Below are 19,539 nucleotides of genomic sequence, written 5' to 3'. Positions count from 1 at the left end.
TTTGAATTGAATTGAATGTAAATATCAAATTGCAAGAATTGAGTTTATTGTGCGAGCGTTTTCTTGCTGCTCTCACCATTAATGTAAAATCTTTTGAAAAGATTTGGAATGTTGAACTTTGGAAGAATTTTTATACATGATTGTTTTGAGAATAATACGTGTGCTGTTGGCAGGTGAAAATAAATTTTGATATTATGGCAAATTCCATAGATTAAAAGCAGTTTCTTTGCAGAGATATCACGCATTTGTTTGGATATGTCGTTGCTCAACGTTCTTTTACTCTTTTGTCCTCCTTTTCCGTTCCGTAACGTTTATTCCTAAACATCATTTTCTCGTACGATGTAGAATAGAACGAAGGGGCTCTCCATAGAAATTATATCTAAAAAGAGCTCTGAGAGTCAAAAAGGTTAAACAGTGGCAGTCAAACACAGAAGTTCCCATGGAATGGCAATATTTTCAATATTTAAATTTTTGAACCTTTCTTTAATAATTCATTAAAATATTTGAATCTTTCACCATTAGTTGTTTTCATTACTGCGGATGCATTTTTTATACTGAAAATGCTTGCTTATAACAATGACGAGGTTAGCTGTTAATGCCTGACTTAATTGTTTTTGTTTTCTGCTAGGATGACAAGAAAATAGTTCTAGATGAGAAAGAAGAGGAAGTACTTGGCTCTCCTCTGATAAAATATGGTGATACTACAGTCTTTCTCCAACATCAAGAAACTGGTCTTTGGCTGTCTTACAGGGTGCGTACTTGAGTGTACAAGTATTTATTATTATTCGAAATTTTTCTCTTCTAAGGCATATTGTCTACTTGCTTGTTTAGAAATTGAAAAAAAAAATACAATAATGTCATTTTTTTAAGTATACTAGTGACACTAAATTTGAAATAAAAATTTAATGTATCTCATTTTAACTTATATTTTATGTTTTTTCATACTAGACTTACGAAACGAAGAAAAGAGGTGTTGGCAAAGTTGAAGAAAAACAAGTAAGTACTTTCTTATTTTAAAATAACAAGATTTATATTTCTTATAGTTTTGCAATTTCAATGAAATGAGAATCTTTAAAACCAGAATCAAAAACACATCAAGTTAGCAACGCCTATCTTTAAATACAGAATTACATGTTTGATTACAAGAAAGTAAGTTTTATTTCGAACAATGTAATGAAAAATAAATGAAGTACAGAAATGTTTTTTTACATACCTATACTATTTTGTATTGAAATTATTGAGATAGTTTGCTGAATATAGCTACATAATATATAGCTACATACTATACATAGCTACTGAAATTTATAATGTGATATTATTAAAGCTGTTATTGTGTTATATTAGCATGAATTTATGGATTTATTTTTAACAAATGTGTGGATTTAGTTATAATATTTGTAAGGTCTTTGCATTTCCTTTTCTACTATCAGCAACTCTTCCCAAAGCTTTGAGTTATAACTTGCTGGCTGACGAAAACCAAAATCCTTTAAAAATTGCATAAATATTTACATAACTTTGTTCTAATGGTCCTAGTGAACTGAGGTTTCATTCTAAATAGGTGATACTACAATCTCTGGCATTTCTGCGTCAGTTGTAATATCTAGCATCCAAACATGATTTATAAATTTCTACTATTTCAGATTTATAATTTACTATCGTTCTTGATTTTTGTTTCTCCAGAGTATAGCATTTTAGCAGCCTTTATATACAAAATTACAATAAATTATGAATATATAAAAAAGGTATAATATCCATCAATTTCTCTAATTTGTTGTTAGATTGTATATGTTGGGAAAAGCTAATTCGTTTTTCTATGGTATATGTGCAGGCTAGTTAGATTACTCAGTTACACCTTTGAACCTAAACTCTAAATCGTTTTTAAATCAGGAGGTACTGTATATTACATTGAAAGTGGCTTCACCTAAATTTTTGAAAACTGTACGTTTATTACAATTTATAGAATACCTTTTTAGTAAGATGTATTATAAGTTTTCTAGTAAATACAAACTAAAGATTAAGAAATTAATTGATTTTTATTTCAGGCTATCATGTCTGAAGAAGGTAAGATGGACGACGGTCTGGAATTCAGTCGCTCTCAAGAAGAGGAATCGCGCACTGCTCGTGTTATCAGAAAATGCAGTTTTCTTTTCAACAAATTCATCGTGTAAGTTAATTTGCGGGTATTGCTTGTTTATTTAGCTTGTAAGGATTATGTTAATTTTATTAACAGTTAAAGTTTAAGTTCCTTTCCTGTCAAATTCTTAACTTCAACTAACTACTTCCTGCTAGAACGTAGTTTTAGAATCACGTCTGACTATATAATGAGGAAGAGCGGTATTTATCCGCGAAGTTCTTTGGTCTTAGGGAGAGAGAATCAGAGTTTCTGATTTACGCGCGTCTGTCTTTTGCCACACACTCTCTCTCTCAAAGCTGTTATTACGCTCGGCCGCACTCAGGCCCTTGATAAGCTTCGTAATCAAATAGAGTTAAGGGGCCAACTAGTCCATAATCCTGATAGCTTCGGGTATATTTCTTTAGTTAATCTTAGTTTTAGTTTAATTCTTAGTCTCTTAAGTTCAAGCCCAAGTGTCGGCTTTGATTGTACACACCAAGACGGAGTTTTGTTAAATCTTGTTTGAATAATAAAGGTTTAGTTACCCTTCCATCTTGTTGATTCTTGTCACACGAACTTAAGCGATTCGCTAACTAGTTGTTAAGATTCGTTACTTTCTACAGTAACTGAGAATTACAAGAAGTGAAAAATCTTACGTTTTGGTTCCCCAGGTGAGGACTTGACCTTTTAAAGCTGTAGTAACGATGGTCACATTTTGCAGCTGATTCACAGGATATAGTTGAAATATAGGTCCAGTTGCTCCAACAACGTCAAAAACTGAGCCCTTGCCGTCAAATGTTGCTGCTGGTTTCATAGATGCCCGCAACGTTTCCACGAGATATCCAAACCCTTTTACTGGATTCGTGGATGTCTGAGGGACCTGAAAGGTCGGAGGGGTCAACGTCCTGGATTCTAACGACATGGCCCGTTATAAATTTTTCGGGCGCCAAATGTAAGATTTTCTTTTATTGTAATTCTCAGTTACAGTAGAAAGTGACGAATCTTAACAACTAGTTAGTGAATAATCGCTTAAGTTCGTGTGACAAGAAACAACAAGATGGAAGGGTAACTAAACCTTTATTATTCCAACAAGATTTAACAAAACTCCGTCTTGGAGTGTACAATCAAAGCCAACACTTGGACTTGAACTTAAGAAACTAAGAATTAAACTAAAACTAAGATTAACTAAAGAAGTATAGCCGAAGGTATCATCATTCTGGGCTAGTTGGCCCTTTAACTCTATTTGACTACGAAGTTTATCAAGGGCCTGAGTACGGCCGAGCGTAATAACAGCTTTGAGAGAGAGAGAGTGGCCAAAAGGCAGATGCGCGTAAATCAGAAATTCTGATTCTCTCTCGCTAAGACCAAAGAACTTCGCGGTTAAATACCGCTCTTCCTCATTACGTATTCATACGTGATTCTAAAACTACGTTCTGTCCGGAAGTAGTAAGTTGAAGTTAAGAATTTGACAGGAAAGGAACTTTAACTTAAAATGTAACTGTTAATAAAATTAACATAATCCTTACAAGCTTTAAATTACATATTTTAAAATTTTTTTCTCGTATGATTCTAAAAAAGCATAAATTATTTTAGAGGGCTAGATTCTCTACAAAGAGAGCAAAACGAGGCTTTCAAATTTACAGCTGCCGATCTGGAAGAAGTGATTCATTGTCTCGAAGATTTGATTGCATATTTTGCACAGCCTGAAGAAGATATTGGTAAGATAATATATTACAGCTGTTATTATATGATGTATGTTTGGCACTGTAATTAGAATGCAAAACATTTAACCTGAATCACCAAAAATTGCCATTTATAAAAACATAATAATTTCACTGTTTATTGAGTTTAAAATACGTATTGCAAATGCAAGTTGCTTGAAAGATGTTCCAGGTAAAAAAAAAATATGGGACTGGCGAACTTTAAGGAAACATACCTTTAACAACGTGAATAGTTTTCCAATAGTTGAAGTATTTTCTTTTTATTTACAGGAGTATTCTGTAATTTTGAAACCTATTATGTAATAAAATATTGGCTTCATTAAATATTGAAGAGAATTAATTATTTATCTTTGCAAATTTCGAAGCAGTTTGTTGAAGATGGTAATTTGAAATCTTTGTGTTTCAGAGCACGAAGAGAAGCAGAACAAGCTTAAAGCCTTGAGAAATCGTCAGGATCTTTTCCAAGAAGAGGGTATTCTGAATCTCATTCTAGATACAATTGACAAAATAAATATGATTTCCAGCTCAGGGTATTTAATTGCTTTTACTGGAGAAGAAGCAGCTCAACTATGGGATGCTATTTCTGGCTATCTTTACCAACTGTTAGGTAAGAAAATGTTTTATAACATTCCTCTCCAAAACAATGATGAATGCTATTAAACGACGGAAATCTGCAAGTCTCTGATAAGGATATATTGAAAATACTGGCCTAATATACTTTAAGTGCTTTGAAAATTCAGCTTTACTTAAATTTTTATAGTGCACGCAAATTTGGATTAGGTAAAAGATTTATAATGCATGGGATTATGATAACAAAGATAAAAAAACACAGCAAAGGATTATATACTCATTTGCATTTCACTAAGAGTTTCTATTATATTGTTACGAAATGTACAGGCTCGGTAAGATGGCTTCCCAGCAAAGCAGTTTTAGGGTTGCCATAAAATGGCAAAGTAGGGCAGGGTTGCCACATTTGGCGAGAAATCGCCCATTTGGAGACAAAATTGGCGATATACCATGGACGGTTGGAGAACCTTCTAGAACGAATTCTTACCGGTTTAGCCCAGAATGTTCTCGAACACAAGCCGAAAGCTATATGAACCCTGCTGGTCCGCAGTCAGTTAGTGTGCTTCATCGAGAAGGCGAGTGTGTATGCGCCTCGCCTGGCGAGCTGATAGTCAGTATCGAGTGTGCGTCTCTCATAGAGTGAGTGTGTCTCGTCTAGCGAGTCACTCCCTGCGGAGGCGATCGCGTTGACAGCCGGCCAGCGAGTGCCGAGTGGGTCGTCGAGTGCACCGAAAGAGTCTCTTGTATCGCGGTTAGTGCATCGTCGAGAGAGCGTGTTGAGCTCCGGAAACGACTGAACCGAGAGTCAGGAGCTGTGCTCTGCGTGTCGTCGAGTACTTCACGAGTTGTAGCGTGGAGAGTCTCGAGAGTACGTAGAGTTCCAAGAACGATTAAGCAGATTCGGGTGCTTTGCTGGAAGCTGTCTCCACCGTGATAGCCTGATAACCTGTGTCGCTGATCGTGTAAGCGTGTTTATAGTAGATCTTCGATGACTGTAAAACGTGTTTTGGAGCTGTCCTGACAATACTGGCAAATAAAGTGTGTTTAGAGACTTCATAAATGTCGTCGTTATTCACTCCAAATCCATACAAACCCCGTACGAACGTGAAGGAAGAAAATAACGCAACAACTGGGGTCAGAAGAATTAGAGAAAAATGCAACAATATCATTAAAACACCTGTATTCTATTTTCATGGAGAAAAAACATAATTAATACAAAAGTAATCGTCATTGACCTAGAAGCTTACATAGATGCATGAATCTAAACGTAAATATTCTTAAGGAAAACATAAATCAAATTCGAATATAAAAGCCAAATGACAGCATAAATATAATGCCTTAAAATATCTGTTCATTTATAGTATACATGAATCGTCACTTTATGCATGTCACATACAGTGGATGGACAAAAATATGGAAACACCTTGTGAAATGCATGTTTGAAAAGAAAGATTGATTTTAATGAAATACGTAGGTGGCGCTGGCGTTTTTGACTACTGACGCCACCAATACAACTTCGTAAATGTGCTAAACAGTTCAGTTGTTGTCGGAGTACTGTTATGTGAGGTTGTCATTGCATTATGTCAGAGTTAACAGACTTCGAACGTGGGCAAATTGTTGGAGCACGTATGGTAGGTGCTTCCGTAAGCAAGGTATGAAAAGCGGAAAAACATCATCTGCTAAATCACAGCGAGGACGAAAGTGTGTCCTGAGTGATCGTGACAGACGATCATTAAGGGCAATTGTGACGAAAAATAAGAAGACCACAGCTGCAAAAGTTACTGCTGAAATGACTGTTGTGTTACCGAACCCTGTGAGTACCAAAACAATTAGAAGGGAGCTTCATAAACAGGGAATTGCTGGCCGTGCTGCAATTGAGGAGCCACTCATCAGTGATGCTAATGCCCGCAAGAGGAAAAGGTGGTGTTTAAGTCATAAAGCCTGGACTATAGAGCAGTGGAAGCGAGTAATATGGTCTGACGAGTCTTCTTTCACATTGTTTCCCACTTCTGGCCGAGTTTACGTCTGGAGAACGCCATCTCAAGCCTACAATACAGACTGCTTGTTGCCAAGAGTGAAACATGGCGGGGGTTCTGTTATGGTTTGGGCAGCCATATCGTGGTTCTCTGCTAGCCCCATGATAACTGTGTCAGGGCACATGACTGCCAAGACTTATGTGAACATTTTGGCCGATCAAGTTCATCCCATGGTACAAACTTTGTTCCCCGATGGTGATGGTGTCTTTCAAGACGACAAAGCCCCTGATCACACAGCTTACATTGTCCAGGACTGGTTTTCTGAGCACGAGGATGAGTTGTCCCATCTTCCCTGGCCACCACAGTCCCCAGACCTCAATATTATCCAACCTTTGTGGTCTACATTGGAACGGAAAGCGCGTTCTCGTTATCCACCGCCAACATCGTTATCTGAACTTGCCACCGTTTTGCAGGAAGAATGGTATAATATTCTATTGGCAAACGTACAGGAACTGTATTTATCCATTCCGAGAAGACTGCAAGCTGTTTTGGATACCAACGGGTTTCCTACACCATATTAAGCAAAGAAACATGTTTTTTTAAAGATGTTTCCATATTTTTGTCCAACCCCTGTAATTTTAAACGAGCTTAACTATTTAATTTTTTTAACAGCTGCTGTTATCAAAGGAAATCACACCAACTGTGCTCAATTTGCTCAATCAAATAGGCTTGACTGGCTCTTTAGCAGGTTAGGAAGTCAGCAAGCTGCAGAAGGAACTGGTAAGTATAAATAAAATGAGTTTTATCAATCACCATTTGGTGTCAGAGTTCAAAGTTCTTAACAACTACTGGTACAGTATTCTATCGATTAGGAGTCCTAGTATTAGGATCTTATCGATTAGAAGTCCTAGTATTTACTTTGAGATAAAGAATATAATAAAAATTTTATATTTCCAATAGTTATGAATTTGTCTGTAGAGAATCTATACTTATATCTGCATAAGTATATATTATTTTAATGCTTTACAAATTACAATAATTTTAATCTAAAGATTTACTTAATGTTGCAATAAAACATATACCTTTGGTTCTTTATTGTTAACTACAAACAAGCAGTGTTAAAAAGATCAATAATTTTAACTTCATACATCATAAAATATATTGAAATGTTAAATTAATAGGCTTGTGGAGACATTAGGTATATATATATATATATTTGGAAGGAGGCAAGAAGAAAACAACGCCTTCTCCGGGAATCGAACTACGGACCTCTCAATTACGCGCTGAGCGTGCAGACCACCATACCACGAAGGACTGCCAAGGAGGCAGGAGAAATACCGATAAAAGTTTACAATCGGGTGCCCCTTGTTTTTTGGCGATTCTTTTTTGACGCCAAGATCGGCGCCAGAAAAGCACAATTTCAAGATAGCCGCTACACAAAACCAAATTAAGAAGTCAAAGGATTTCACAAACTCAGTGTCCATGCATACATCGATCTGTTTTCGCTTAAAAAAACATCCTAGAGTTGCACAAACTAGGCATTGCTCACTGCCTTAAATTTGTCCATGATATACCAAAGTTATAATATGTTCATGATATACCAAAGGGTTATAGGAAATACCAAAGTTTATAATACTTATAAGGCTCTCTTTGCTCTATTTTCATTTCATCTATCTATTTTCATTTAAATAACATCAGGAAGCTAAAAAAAAGTTAAAACTATCATGGTAACCAGAAGTGATGTTTCATCGCCAAAATTTAAAAAAAAAATTGTTGCTAATCGAAGGGGCACCCAATTCTACACTAGAGCCGAAATACTTTATAGGCTAATAAATTTACACATGTATCTGGATTTTAGATCAACTAAAGAAATTTAAATATTTCATCTGGTGAAGTCCCCAGAAATATGTGCTACTTTGTATATTATTGTATTACGGAGAATTGAATTAAATTTAAACGTAATTTTAATGAATTTAGGTTTTATTTAATTATAAATAAATTAAATTTGTCTACTGTTTATTTAAATATTCCCGTTTATATTAATAATATTTCTTATTTTCTGTGAACTTCTTAAAAACTAAGTTTTATGAAGGTAAATAATTTAGCCTTTGGTATGTATTGTTGCATCACATTACTCTCTCATATCGGTCACATTCACCACAAACATTCATTTCAACAGAATACCTATAGCAGTCTGTGTCGATAAAAGCCAGCCTTAACCCATTTTTCTTAGGAATGTCTAGGGAAAATACATTTGTCATCTTATTTTTTTTTTAATAACGAATTAACGAGATACGCTTTTCTGATTTTTGTTTTAAGTAAAATACTTTTTATAACATTGGTTTGCCTTTCCTATGGGCAGTAATCCCATAAAACAAAATAAATATTAAGCATTCATCTGAATTATTCTTGAAATATATAAAGCTATGTAAGGCCATTAAGATAATTAGTAACTTCTGTGAGTAGCCAGTCAAGCTAAAAATTCCAAAGATTTTAATTTTTATAATACCATGATGTTCCACTTAATGATGTTTCCGTATTTAAATTTTACTCTGAATTTTTGTGGGTTATAGGAAATACCAAAGTTTATAATACTTATCAGGCTCTCTTTCCTCTCCTGTCTAAAACGTGTTGTTCTGGTCTTTGGTGAGAGTTAATATATTATACGTTCCTCTTTGTTTCCACTCAGAGTGATAAGAAATTGTTTCGCTTAACATGAAAACTTATTTATTAATATAAGCAATTTTTATTGCTGTCAGCTGTTAAAGTATTTTAAATGGATTACATACCGCGGAGCATGAATATCACATACGTATTTCTTCATTAGTGGTAAAACTTCTCAACTAATGGTTACATAGATTGAAAAATTGCTTTTCTAATTACGTCTTCGAAACTTCTGTCACGATATTGGTGACTTTTTATATGAACGTTCAAACGTTATTATAATTTAATGAGAACTAGAGTTCCTAGAGCAATGGTCTCATAGTGAAATGGTCTCAAACTGAAATTGCATGTGAGCCAAATGCAAGGTCTAAAAGTAGCTGACGGGCTGCAAATTAAAAAAAAGAAAGAAAAAGGATTTTTTTCTGTTAACAAGATAAAATTTGTTAACTAAATTTTAAAACAAATTACTATATATTTATCAAAACATATGTACAGAAATAACGCAAAGAAAAATTTCAAATTTATGCTTACTTTTTGCCTGAAATCTAAAAGCTGGTATCTGCAAGAAATTTCTGTTGGTCACAGTTTTTAATTCAAAGGTATTGACAGCTAAATATTAAGAGTTTCAGATTGAAATTTATTCAAATAACTAGCATACTGAATTAACTACTAAGTAACTCACTTTTAAGTAACTTAACATAAATATACGAAAACTTCCCAATGGGGAAAAAGGGTGAGAATAAATGACGAAAGCTATTAGATTTTTCTATGACGCATACAAAAAATAATAATATTTTTACGTAACTAACAATAAACATTTTTTATTAATACGCTTTTCAGTTACGACATCTTATAATGCTTCAATTTCATAAAGTTTGTAATCTTGCAGAAAAAATACTAGAATGTATCTTCATGACAAATTGTGAATACTGGCCCTTATTAATTAATTTTCATTTCCCAAAAAGAAAAAAGCCGTTTTACATGTAAATGTACCACCAAAGAAAACGATTATTCTTATTGCGAAAACTCGTGACTGAGAATATTTATCCTCTGACTACTAATAAAGTATAATAATCAAATTTGTATCTTCAAATATTTGAATAAAATTCACATCATAGTGCAAATTAAGTAGATCAATTTCTAGCATTTCCGAAGTAAGAATTACTTTTTTTCGGTTTTGGTAATGAAAATAATGTAAAATTGGGATCCATTCAGACCTTAAAAACCTTCCTTCAGACTCTTGGCATAGTAATGCCAGTTAATTTTAATTAATTTATGGGAATATATTCGCGTCTCACATATACTTGCTTTCGGGGCCGTCCGTTTGAGACTTCTGCTCTAGAGTCCTATCTATTTTTGTATAAATTCTTTGATGCAGTAGATATAAGAGCTACAAATGCCTTCTTTGTTTTATGTCTTAAAACTTTTAAGAGATTTGCTATTAACTTTAATTAAAGCTTTCACTAATATTACGATTTACATATCTCCATTTATTTACAATTAAGTATAGTTATTATTAAAGGCTTCGTATTTCGAAACACAGCACCGCTTTCATTTTTAATGCTAGTGATAAACGGACTAAGTTCTAAAATTAATATTTTCAAAATAAACTGTTGCTTATAATTCGAAGGTTGTCCTAATTAAAATTTACATTACAGGTATGTTAGATGTACTTCACTGCGTTCTTATTGACAGTCCCGAAGCTTTAAACATGATGAAAGAAGATCACATCAAAGTCATCATATCTCTTCTAGAGAAGCATGGCAGGGATCCTAAGGTATGGCTTCATTTATATCGTATCCCAAATATCGAAAGTGTGTGCTCCAGCTAGCGAACAAATGACTTAGCTTGTTAGGAAAAAAAACTTGTAATACTGACAGATAGTTTGAGAAATTGGCTGCAAGCATGAAAGATAAAACATTCAGAGTTTCAAAAATGTTAAAAATTGAATTCAGAAAGCTGTTACTTTTACCTAAATAGCTTCAAGCGTTTACAATACTAAAAAAGATCTGATATTTTTCTCTTACCTCAATAAATTTATATATCTGATTGATTTTACCACCGGAGGTCTCTAAATTGTTTCCGATTTTATTCCAAGTTGTTTAATTATCAATTTTATTACAATTATGGAATTATGCTTGCGATAGTTTCATCAGTTTTTTACTTTAAACGCTGAAGACCACGAGCTTTTCGTTACGCATAGTATTCTTGGCATATTCCTACAAAATGTTAAATCCGATGGCTTTAAACATTTTGGAGATTTTCTGAGATTGAAGGGTGAAGCTTTCTAACAAGTAGAACTTGCTTGGTCCAGCCTTTTGGATCTTATACATCTTAGAGTTCGAAAAGACTGGTGTAAGCAAGAAAATATTTTATGCCCTCGTTTACTTTGCAGTCAGTAAAACGTATAAAAATTCTTCACATTTTAACTTTGTATAATGTCTTGTCTGCAGGATGATCATTGTGCAATATTCTTTCGATGATCCTGTGCTTTAACCCTTTCACTGAAGGGTTTACTGATTTAACTTTAATGCATAGATTATATTAATTTTTTGGTTAAAAGTCAGTTATATTTGGTCTAAAAGAAGCGTTTCGATGTTAACAATTAATTACTTCTTATGTGAAATAATATTATACATATGTTCTATTGCATTTAATTGTAGCTCCTCAAACTCGGTAGTTTTGTTTTTAAGGTTGATTTAAAAGTATTTCGTAACTTAATGATTTAAATTAATTTGAAATGAGGAATAAATTATATTGCTATCTAATTGTAAATTTATAATGACTAATAAAAATGTTTTCTAAATTAGCGTTAAGTGTACGTTTATATGCAATATTAATTTTGATTGAGTTTCGTGTTAAATAATTTTTACGGGTGATACCCTCTGATTGAAGGCATCGCTTACGATGTTTGCACGGTGAGGATGGGCGTTGTCATCCATAAACACAAATTGTGCGCACATGGCGTCCCGAAACAACCGTACATGTTGTTCCAGAATGACGTCCCGATAGATTTGGCTTGTCATGGTTCCAATTTGAACATGGAGGTCAGTTCTGGAACCCAGAATAATTCCACCCCAAACGAGCACTCCTGAACCACCGTAACGGTGTCGTTGAATGATGTTTTCTTGGTGGTAAGGGGTACCTGGAGCTCTCCATTTGAAAGTCCGGCGAGAATCAGACTGCAAGCTAAACCTGGACTCGTCGGAAAACATCACACAAGCCCACTGTTGCGGTGTCCACAATGCATGCTCTCTACTCCAGGCTAACCGCAGGCGACAGTGAGTTGCAGTAAGTGGAACGCATCTGACAGGTCTACGAGCATATAGACCAATCTGCCCTAAGCGTCTGTACACGGTCTGCCTTGAAATTGTCGTACCAGTGGATGAAGAGAGCTGACGAGACAGGTCTGAGGCTGTGCTCCGCCTGTTTCTTTTGGCAGTAACTGCCAAATACCCGTCCACATTCGGCGTTGTAACTCTGGGCGACCTGTGCTGTAACGTCTACTCACATTACCATCTTCTTGGAATCGTTGCCAAAGCCTGGAGATGACACTCTGGGCAATTCCAAGTTCGTCTGATACTTCCAGTTGGGTACGCCCACATTCCAGACGGCCGATAATTCTACCACGTAAAAAATCATCCAAATGCGTCCTTTGTGTCATAACTATTCGGTTATAGCACTGAAATGCTTATAAAGCGCCTGCGAACAATTTTACTTCTTTGCCTGTATTCCTTACATATCACTCTCTTACACTCTCGTCATCGTGACGCACCATCGGTCTCATCTTGTTACTTCCTGAAGTTTGCATATGATTCTTGAAGATGTGTGTAGTGATTTTACAGGTGATATATTTATTTTAGAGTTCGATTTCCGCATGATTCCGAATTATCCTTAATTTATGGACATGAGTGTAGTTCATTGTCCAAACATTTACATATTCAAGATATGATTGAATAAAATAACTTTTTTGTAGGTGTTAGATGTTCTTTGTTCCCTGTGCGTCGGTAACGGTGTCGCTGTAAGAAGCAGTCAGAACAATATCTGTGATAACTTACTTCCATCAAGAAGTTTGCTGCTGCAAACACGTCTCATTGACCATGTGGCAAGGTAATATTTATTTTGATATTTAGATACTATGGTTTGTTATCTGATGATCTCTATTCATTGTTTTTATATATTTCATCAAATTAATATTACTGTGATTGATGTCGCATTTTCTATTTGTTTAAGCAAAAATTAAATATCGTTTTTATGTTCTTTATTTTGTGCGCTTCAGAGAGGAGATTCTGCTATGATTTCTTATGATTCCTATTTCATTATGGTTCTATCGACCGAATGTTTAAGTTTTAGGAACTAATATTCTGCTAATTGATTGGTTCCTCTCTAGCGATTAAATTAGTAATCACGTATTCTTTAAAGTCTTTGTTTTTTAATAGATTAAAACAAATTTAGAAGAAAACGAGAAATTTATAGGTATAGATTAAAATAAAACTATAGGCATGGAGTTTGCAGTAAGTGTTAAAATAACTAACTTTAAATACCCTTTCTTAGCCTAGCAAACGTTTGATATTAATGAGAAACAGATTGATTATTCAAAATTAGGAGACAGTAGCTTTTGTCAACATTTTGCATGGAAAAAAGTCTTTGTTTATGAAACAGAGTGCTTGAAGTAAGTGGTTCTTAAGGTTATCAAATTTAACAGCACGTAACTAATATTAGAATATTTTTTGTTGGATAACATCTGAATATAAAACAGTTGATAGCTTTTAAGCATTTGTTATATTTATATGAAATACTGTTATTAATATAAGATTTATAAACCAGGATTTTGAATTTTAAGTGTCTGGCCAGAAATTCCCTTTACACCTGAACTAAATGCGTGTAATAGTGTAAAAAAATAGAAAGTTATTTAAGATTTGAATCTCCCATCCTGACCATTGATATGGCAGCAGTGCTCCAGACGTGAATTTCAACAGTACCGCTTCACTGCCCCGTGACTGGCCGGGGAGAAGTATGAAGTCTGTGCGTTGGCCAATTCATCGTCTCTGAACTTACTGAAGAATAATGAGAAATACTGTGACTTCCCTTTGGAAAAGCGCTTAATGACAAGTGTGCGAGTCATTGAACGGAAGCACAGCAACGAAAATATGATGCAGATGATGGATAGGTTCCATGAACTGATCGATAAGGAACTATCAGGTCATCAGACTTTGATTACGTGGGAGAAAAAAGCTTTGGGCAGGGATGACTGAAAACCACATCTTTGGTCTGTACTTATCTGAGGGTTCCGTGAACCAGATTACTTATCTGGACTTGTTGAATAACTGATTTCTTCCACAGCTGCAGAATGTAGGCATCGACAACATGGCTGTTTGCCAATACGATGGACCTTCCGCTCACTTCGCATTTCCTGTTCGTGAATGCTTGGGTGTAATGTTCCCTGGCTGGTGGATAGGATGAGGTTCCCCAAATTCACCAACCCCTTATCAACCAAGTCTGGACCTTACGACACCCAGACAATGTCCTGTGGGTGATCATCTGATCATGTATCAAGAAGAAGCAGTACGTGGACAATGATGCTGTACGAACAAGTGTGCTTGAAGATTTCCAGCATGTGAGACCGCAGCTGTTAAAGCTGTAGAAGAACATTCAGACGTATCAAGCTGTGTAGGGATAATGGTGGTGCACATGCTTTGAACAAATAACTGCAAGAGTTATTAAAGTTACAATGAAATAATTGCACGTATAAAGGGACTTTCTGACCACCCTGTAGAATTCTATGACAACGAAAACGCGATTACAAGTGTCACTGAAGACAAGTTTATAAATTCATAGTGACATTTTCATCCCAGTTGTAAAACATGATTTAGAGGCTGAAAAGGTACTTTCACTTCTAATATCAAATCAACTATTTTTTTTTAATTTCTTCTTTTTGTCAACATAATCATGCCTCTCCTCCCTAGATGTAAGTAATTTATGCTAAGCGGATATAAGGGTACTCTAAATTCCCAGTGATCAGTCATTTGTAATATTTCAAAATCATTCATTGATTGTTTGATTAATTACTAGTTGTTGTCGTCAAAGAAGTGTTAATTAAAGTCAAAAACGAAGCTTATCTTTTTCTGGGTTTGAATAACTTACGTTTTTATTGAAATTGTCACATTTAAGCAAATCTGTAATTTTTCGCAAAAACCTTTGTATGAAATTTGGTAGACCAGATCTCGGAACTACATTTGAATCAGTTGATTTTAAAACTTAAATTTTTATAGATTTTAGTTTCAATCAGTAGTTTGTGATATAAATTAATTAAGGATTAAAAGTACATGAAAGTAGAAGTTGCTATTTTCTATATACAAATAGAATATTTTAAAAATTTCGGAATGCTTTAATATTCATTGGCTATTCTAAACGGCGTAGAAGCAATAATATTTAGAAAAATATTTCAGAAATTAACGTTATTAAGAAACCGCTTAATTAAGAAGAAGCATCTTTTACATTACTCAGAAACCATTTAATTAAGAAGAAGCACCTTATACTTTCTCAAATTTTAAACTGAAAAATTAACCACTGACAAAGGATTTCCTATGTAAAAATAATAAGGTATTTCTCCAGCCTTCTAGCGTGCCTTCGTGGTGTAGTTGTCTGCACGCTGGGTATGTATTCTCCAGAGGTCCGTGGTTCGATTCCCGGCGAAGGCGTTGCTCATTTTTCACATCTTCTGCTTCCATACTAACCTAATGTCTCTACAAAGTAATGGCTGTTGTTGGTTCTCAGTAATTATGGTTTAGAAACTTCAGTAATTATCTGCTTGATAAATTGTTAGGTCGTATTTGGTGAAAGCACACATATTTGGTTCTTTAGAAAGAACTGAATTCTAGATTATTATATTGAATTGTTATTTAGAAATATGAAAGTATCTGAAGTGGAAAAAATTAGAAAAGAGAATTTTTATGACATAAACGAGACGAAATTTTTAAAAATAAATCTGAAGTTAAATTTTAATTAACGAATTTAGTAAATATTACAATATTCCCCTAAGACAGGACAATAATTTCTCCCATATTAAACGCTGCGTTCTTAAAATATGAGACTTATTAACCTGATATTTGAGGAGTAATATGAGAGGAGCGTAGAGAAATAATAAATTTTGCATTAATAATAACTGAAAGGCCTTTCATTATGCTCCTAATTTTCTTAGTTAAAAACTGGTTCTTTCTTCAATTAAATTAGATTTTAATGAAATCTTTACCTTCCATCTAAACCTATCAACTTTATATAAAGACCTGAATTCTAACATGTTTTCTAAAAGCGTCGAAATTCTTTAGCACCTGATTTTCCTTTTTCCTTTTTTGCCCCTCTAAGTTTGCTTATTTAGATCGCCCAATAACGTCTCATTGCTTTTACATAAAAGGCCATATAATTAATAGAATGACTACAGATCATTTTCCTTCCTAAAAGAAGATATAAATCGTATGACAGAAGTTTCGGTTTCCTTCGCTGTCAACAAAGAAATTCGTTGTTTGCATTATGTATTAAAGCTTAGTGTGTTATTTGACTGTAGTACAACGCGTAGGGTCTTTCTAATATAAAGATTAAATTTAGCACAAATTCAAAACTGCATATTTAGTAAACGAACGAGTGCACTTACAGAGTATAATTTTTCCACAGTATGCATCCGAATATTTTTGTGGGAAAAGTGGACGGCTCTGCTATGTTCAGGAAATGGTATTTTGAAGCTATGGTGGACCACTGTGAGACAGTATCCCATTTGGAACCTCACTTCCGTGTTGGCTGGGCCAATACAAAAGGATACGTTCCTTACCCTGGAGGAGGCTTAAAATGGGGTGGCAATGGAGTAGGCGACGATATATACTCATATGGCTTTGATGGAGCTTTCATGTGGGCTGGTAAGTATAATACATATTCTTTCCTTCATTTAGTGTGTTTCTTGTGTGTCATTTTTCAGTATGTACTTAACTATATCGGATAAAATGCAGCTTTCCTAACACCATATGTAAAATTTCATGACCTAGGAATGACTGTGCGCAGAAACCTAACTTTTCTACAATAACAGTTTGGAAAATAGACTGAAAACTATAAAAGCGAACAGAAAGGAGTCGCTTTTTCACAATGCAATAGATCATAATAGACCGATCTGTGACCATAGAATCATCTTTATTGACAGAACGTACACTCTTACCCTGATAATAATATTTACATATACCCGATCTCATCCAATCAAGACATTTATTCTTGTGCATTCACTAAAGCTTAGCATCTTAAAAGTTCTACAGAGGACATACGCCCCACTGTCAGGTATGTCCGAGGCAAGCAATTGCTCATTGTAAAAATTAGCCAAGTCTTGAAGCAATTGATCTATAACTAGTCTTGTACGAAGATCCAAATAGCGCCATCCATTTTGAAATACCTTAAAGCTTCGTTCAGACGGGGGCGTAAAGGGCATAAGTGGTTAAAGCCGAGCTCCGTTGCCAAGGCAACTAGTCTGTGCAACGTCACAAAATCTGGGTTAGGGCTCGTGACATAGGGTTCAAAGTTTTCAAATTTACGCCGAGTTTCGGATAAGCGTCGACCAATCGGAGCGAAGCTAAAACGGAGCGGCGTTCTACAGAAGATTTCGCTGTCACAAAACAAGCAGAGCGAACTCGGGAAATCAATTCGAGCAGGAGAACAGCGCGGGAAAGTTGTAGACACATCCCCGCATGCAAAAATTTAGCTTCTCTCATTGGCAACGGCTTACACACCGTTCTCGCAAGTGTGAACGGAATTCTCGTATTTTATGCCCTTATGACTACGCCTCTATGCCCTTTACGCCGCCGTCTGAATACAGCCTAAAGTGCAAAGTCACCTTTCTGGACCATGATTCGAGTACGTTCTCGTGGTTAATATCACTATTAGAAGCTCCCATTTTGTATACATAATTCTATGTATATGATTGCATCTACCTGTGCATTACTGCTCAAATGTTCACTGGCTGGACGTCATTTTAGCTTTAATGATTTGAGTACCAGCATTAACGTTTGCGTCATATGCACGGTTCTTTCTAGCTATTTGTTTCTGTTTATATTGTTAATTATGAACACATTCGGTTTTTAAAATAATCTATAAATAATCTAGCTTGAAACATCCTAAAAAGAATTGAAGAGGCATCTGAAGGGCGTGCGGGTTTCTATTGACAATTGCAAGTGCTGCATAATACCCGTTCAAGAGCTAATGTATTTTATGTGCCCTTATTTGCTTCACCTTCCACACGAGAATGTCTTCCTGCGCTAGGAAAACGAAACGCAGCAAAAATTCGTAATTAGTGATCTCAATCATATGGAAGCCATTTCTTACGACAAGACTAGTTAGTTAGGCTTTGTGAATGTCATCCGATGGCTATGATATACTATTACTGTTCTTTATGTGTCCTGGAGAGAAAACAGTCATCGTGTAACTGAAAGGTAACTTAATGTGACCTCATAGAAATTACTGGTGCAATAATACGCATTTTGGTAACCAAAGTTCGAAAGTGGCCTGTATACAACGCGACGAATACGTATGTCCTTGGCTTACTGTGCAAATAAGCTTTTATATCTATATTGCCAACGGAGTTCTAATAATTAGATACATCATTCATCTTCAAACAATTCATAATTAGGTGGCTTGAGTTCTATTCAGTGAAATGTAAATACTCTGCAACATTTATCACAGGTTTTCAAGAGGTTTTTATCTGACGAGAGACCGGACCATACAACATTTCCATGAAAGGCCTGTTTTCCAAAAGAGTAGTATTTTACTAGTTAAAGAATACAGGAAAGGAGCTTTTTACATAATTTTGTTTACAGATTTAAGGGGACTCATACACCTTAAAACCCATAATATCTTTGAATATGTGACTGTTGCAAGAATTGGAATAACTTATTTATTTTAAAAGCAATTACTTCCAACTTTTTACAGCTGACTACATAATATAGCTGCGTTCTGAAATAGTAATCAGAAAGTTTGTGTTGCCACAAATATTTTTATAATTTAATCCGCTTTATGACCAAATTTTTCGTCATGTTTCTGCCTTGCGCGCACAGTTTACAACATTCTGTTGCGTAATTTAATTCCATACTTAATATGTAGCTTTTATACCATTTGGAAACTACTGTGAACCAAAAATTCTAAGAATTTCATGTTACATTTTTATTTTATTTGGAGTTGAGTTTATAAAATGTGTTTTATTAAAAAAATCTGTAATGTTTTCGTACATAAAATTTTTTAATATTAAAATAGCCATCAGATTTTTGGTTCAGTTAGAAGATAGTGCCCGTATAAAGAATTCCATCAAATTTCAAATATGTACCATTAGCCATTTTTAAAATATCATGCGCGCATGGTTGAAACATGACGAAAAATTTTGTCACAAAGCGGATTCAATTACAAAAATATTTGTGGCAACACAAACTTTCTGGTTATTGGTTCACAAAGCAGCTATATTATGTAGTCAGCT

The 19,539-nt window shown here is 34.8% G+C and overlaps 1 protein-coding gene across 4 annotated transcripts in view; it reads left to right on the top strand.

Annotated features, from left to right (window-relative positions):
* RyR (Ryanodine receptor) overlaps nucleotides 1-19,539 on the top strand; it is a 406,107-nt gene that overhangs the window by 122,354 nt on the left and 264,214 nt on the right. For all 4 annotated transcript variants that reach the window (XM_085824283.1, XM_085824285.1, XM_085824284.1 and 1 more), the window contains exons 11-19: nucleotides 629-751; nucleotides 949-996; nucleotides 2,043-2,164; nucleotides 3,707-3,831; nucleotides 4,241-4,441; nucleotides 7,050-7,157; nucleotides 10,700-10,818; nucleotides 13,018-13,151; nucleotides 16,713-16,951. In XM_085824283.1, coding sequence (XP_085680409.1) covers nucleotides 629-751; nucleotides 949-996; nucleotides 2,043-2,164; nucleotides 3,707-3,831; nucleotides 4,241-4,441; nucleotides 7,050-7,157; nucleotides 10,700-10,818; nucleotides 13,018-13,151; nucleotides 16,713-16,951 — 1,219 coding nt within the window. The remainder of the gene's footprint in view (nucleotides 1-628; nucleotides 752-948; nucleotides 997-2,042; nucleotides 2,165-3,706; nucleotides 3,832-4,240; nucleotides 4,442-7,049; nucleotides 7,158-10,699; nucleotides 10,819-13,017; nucleotides 13,152-16,712; nucleotides 16,952-19,539) is intronic.

Source organism: Stegodyphus dumicola, chromosome 9, assembly GCF_044657685.1.
Source record: "Stegodyphus dumicola isolate Sdum_Otavi_A_Nest chromosome 9, ASM4465768v1".
In the NCBI taxonomy this organism is placed as follows: domain Eukaryota; kingdom Metazoa; phylum Arthropoda; class Arachnida; order Araneae; family Eresidae; genus Stegodyphus; species Stegodyphus dumicola.
This window is presented reverse-complemented; position numbering and strand designations above follow the sequence as displayed.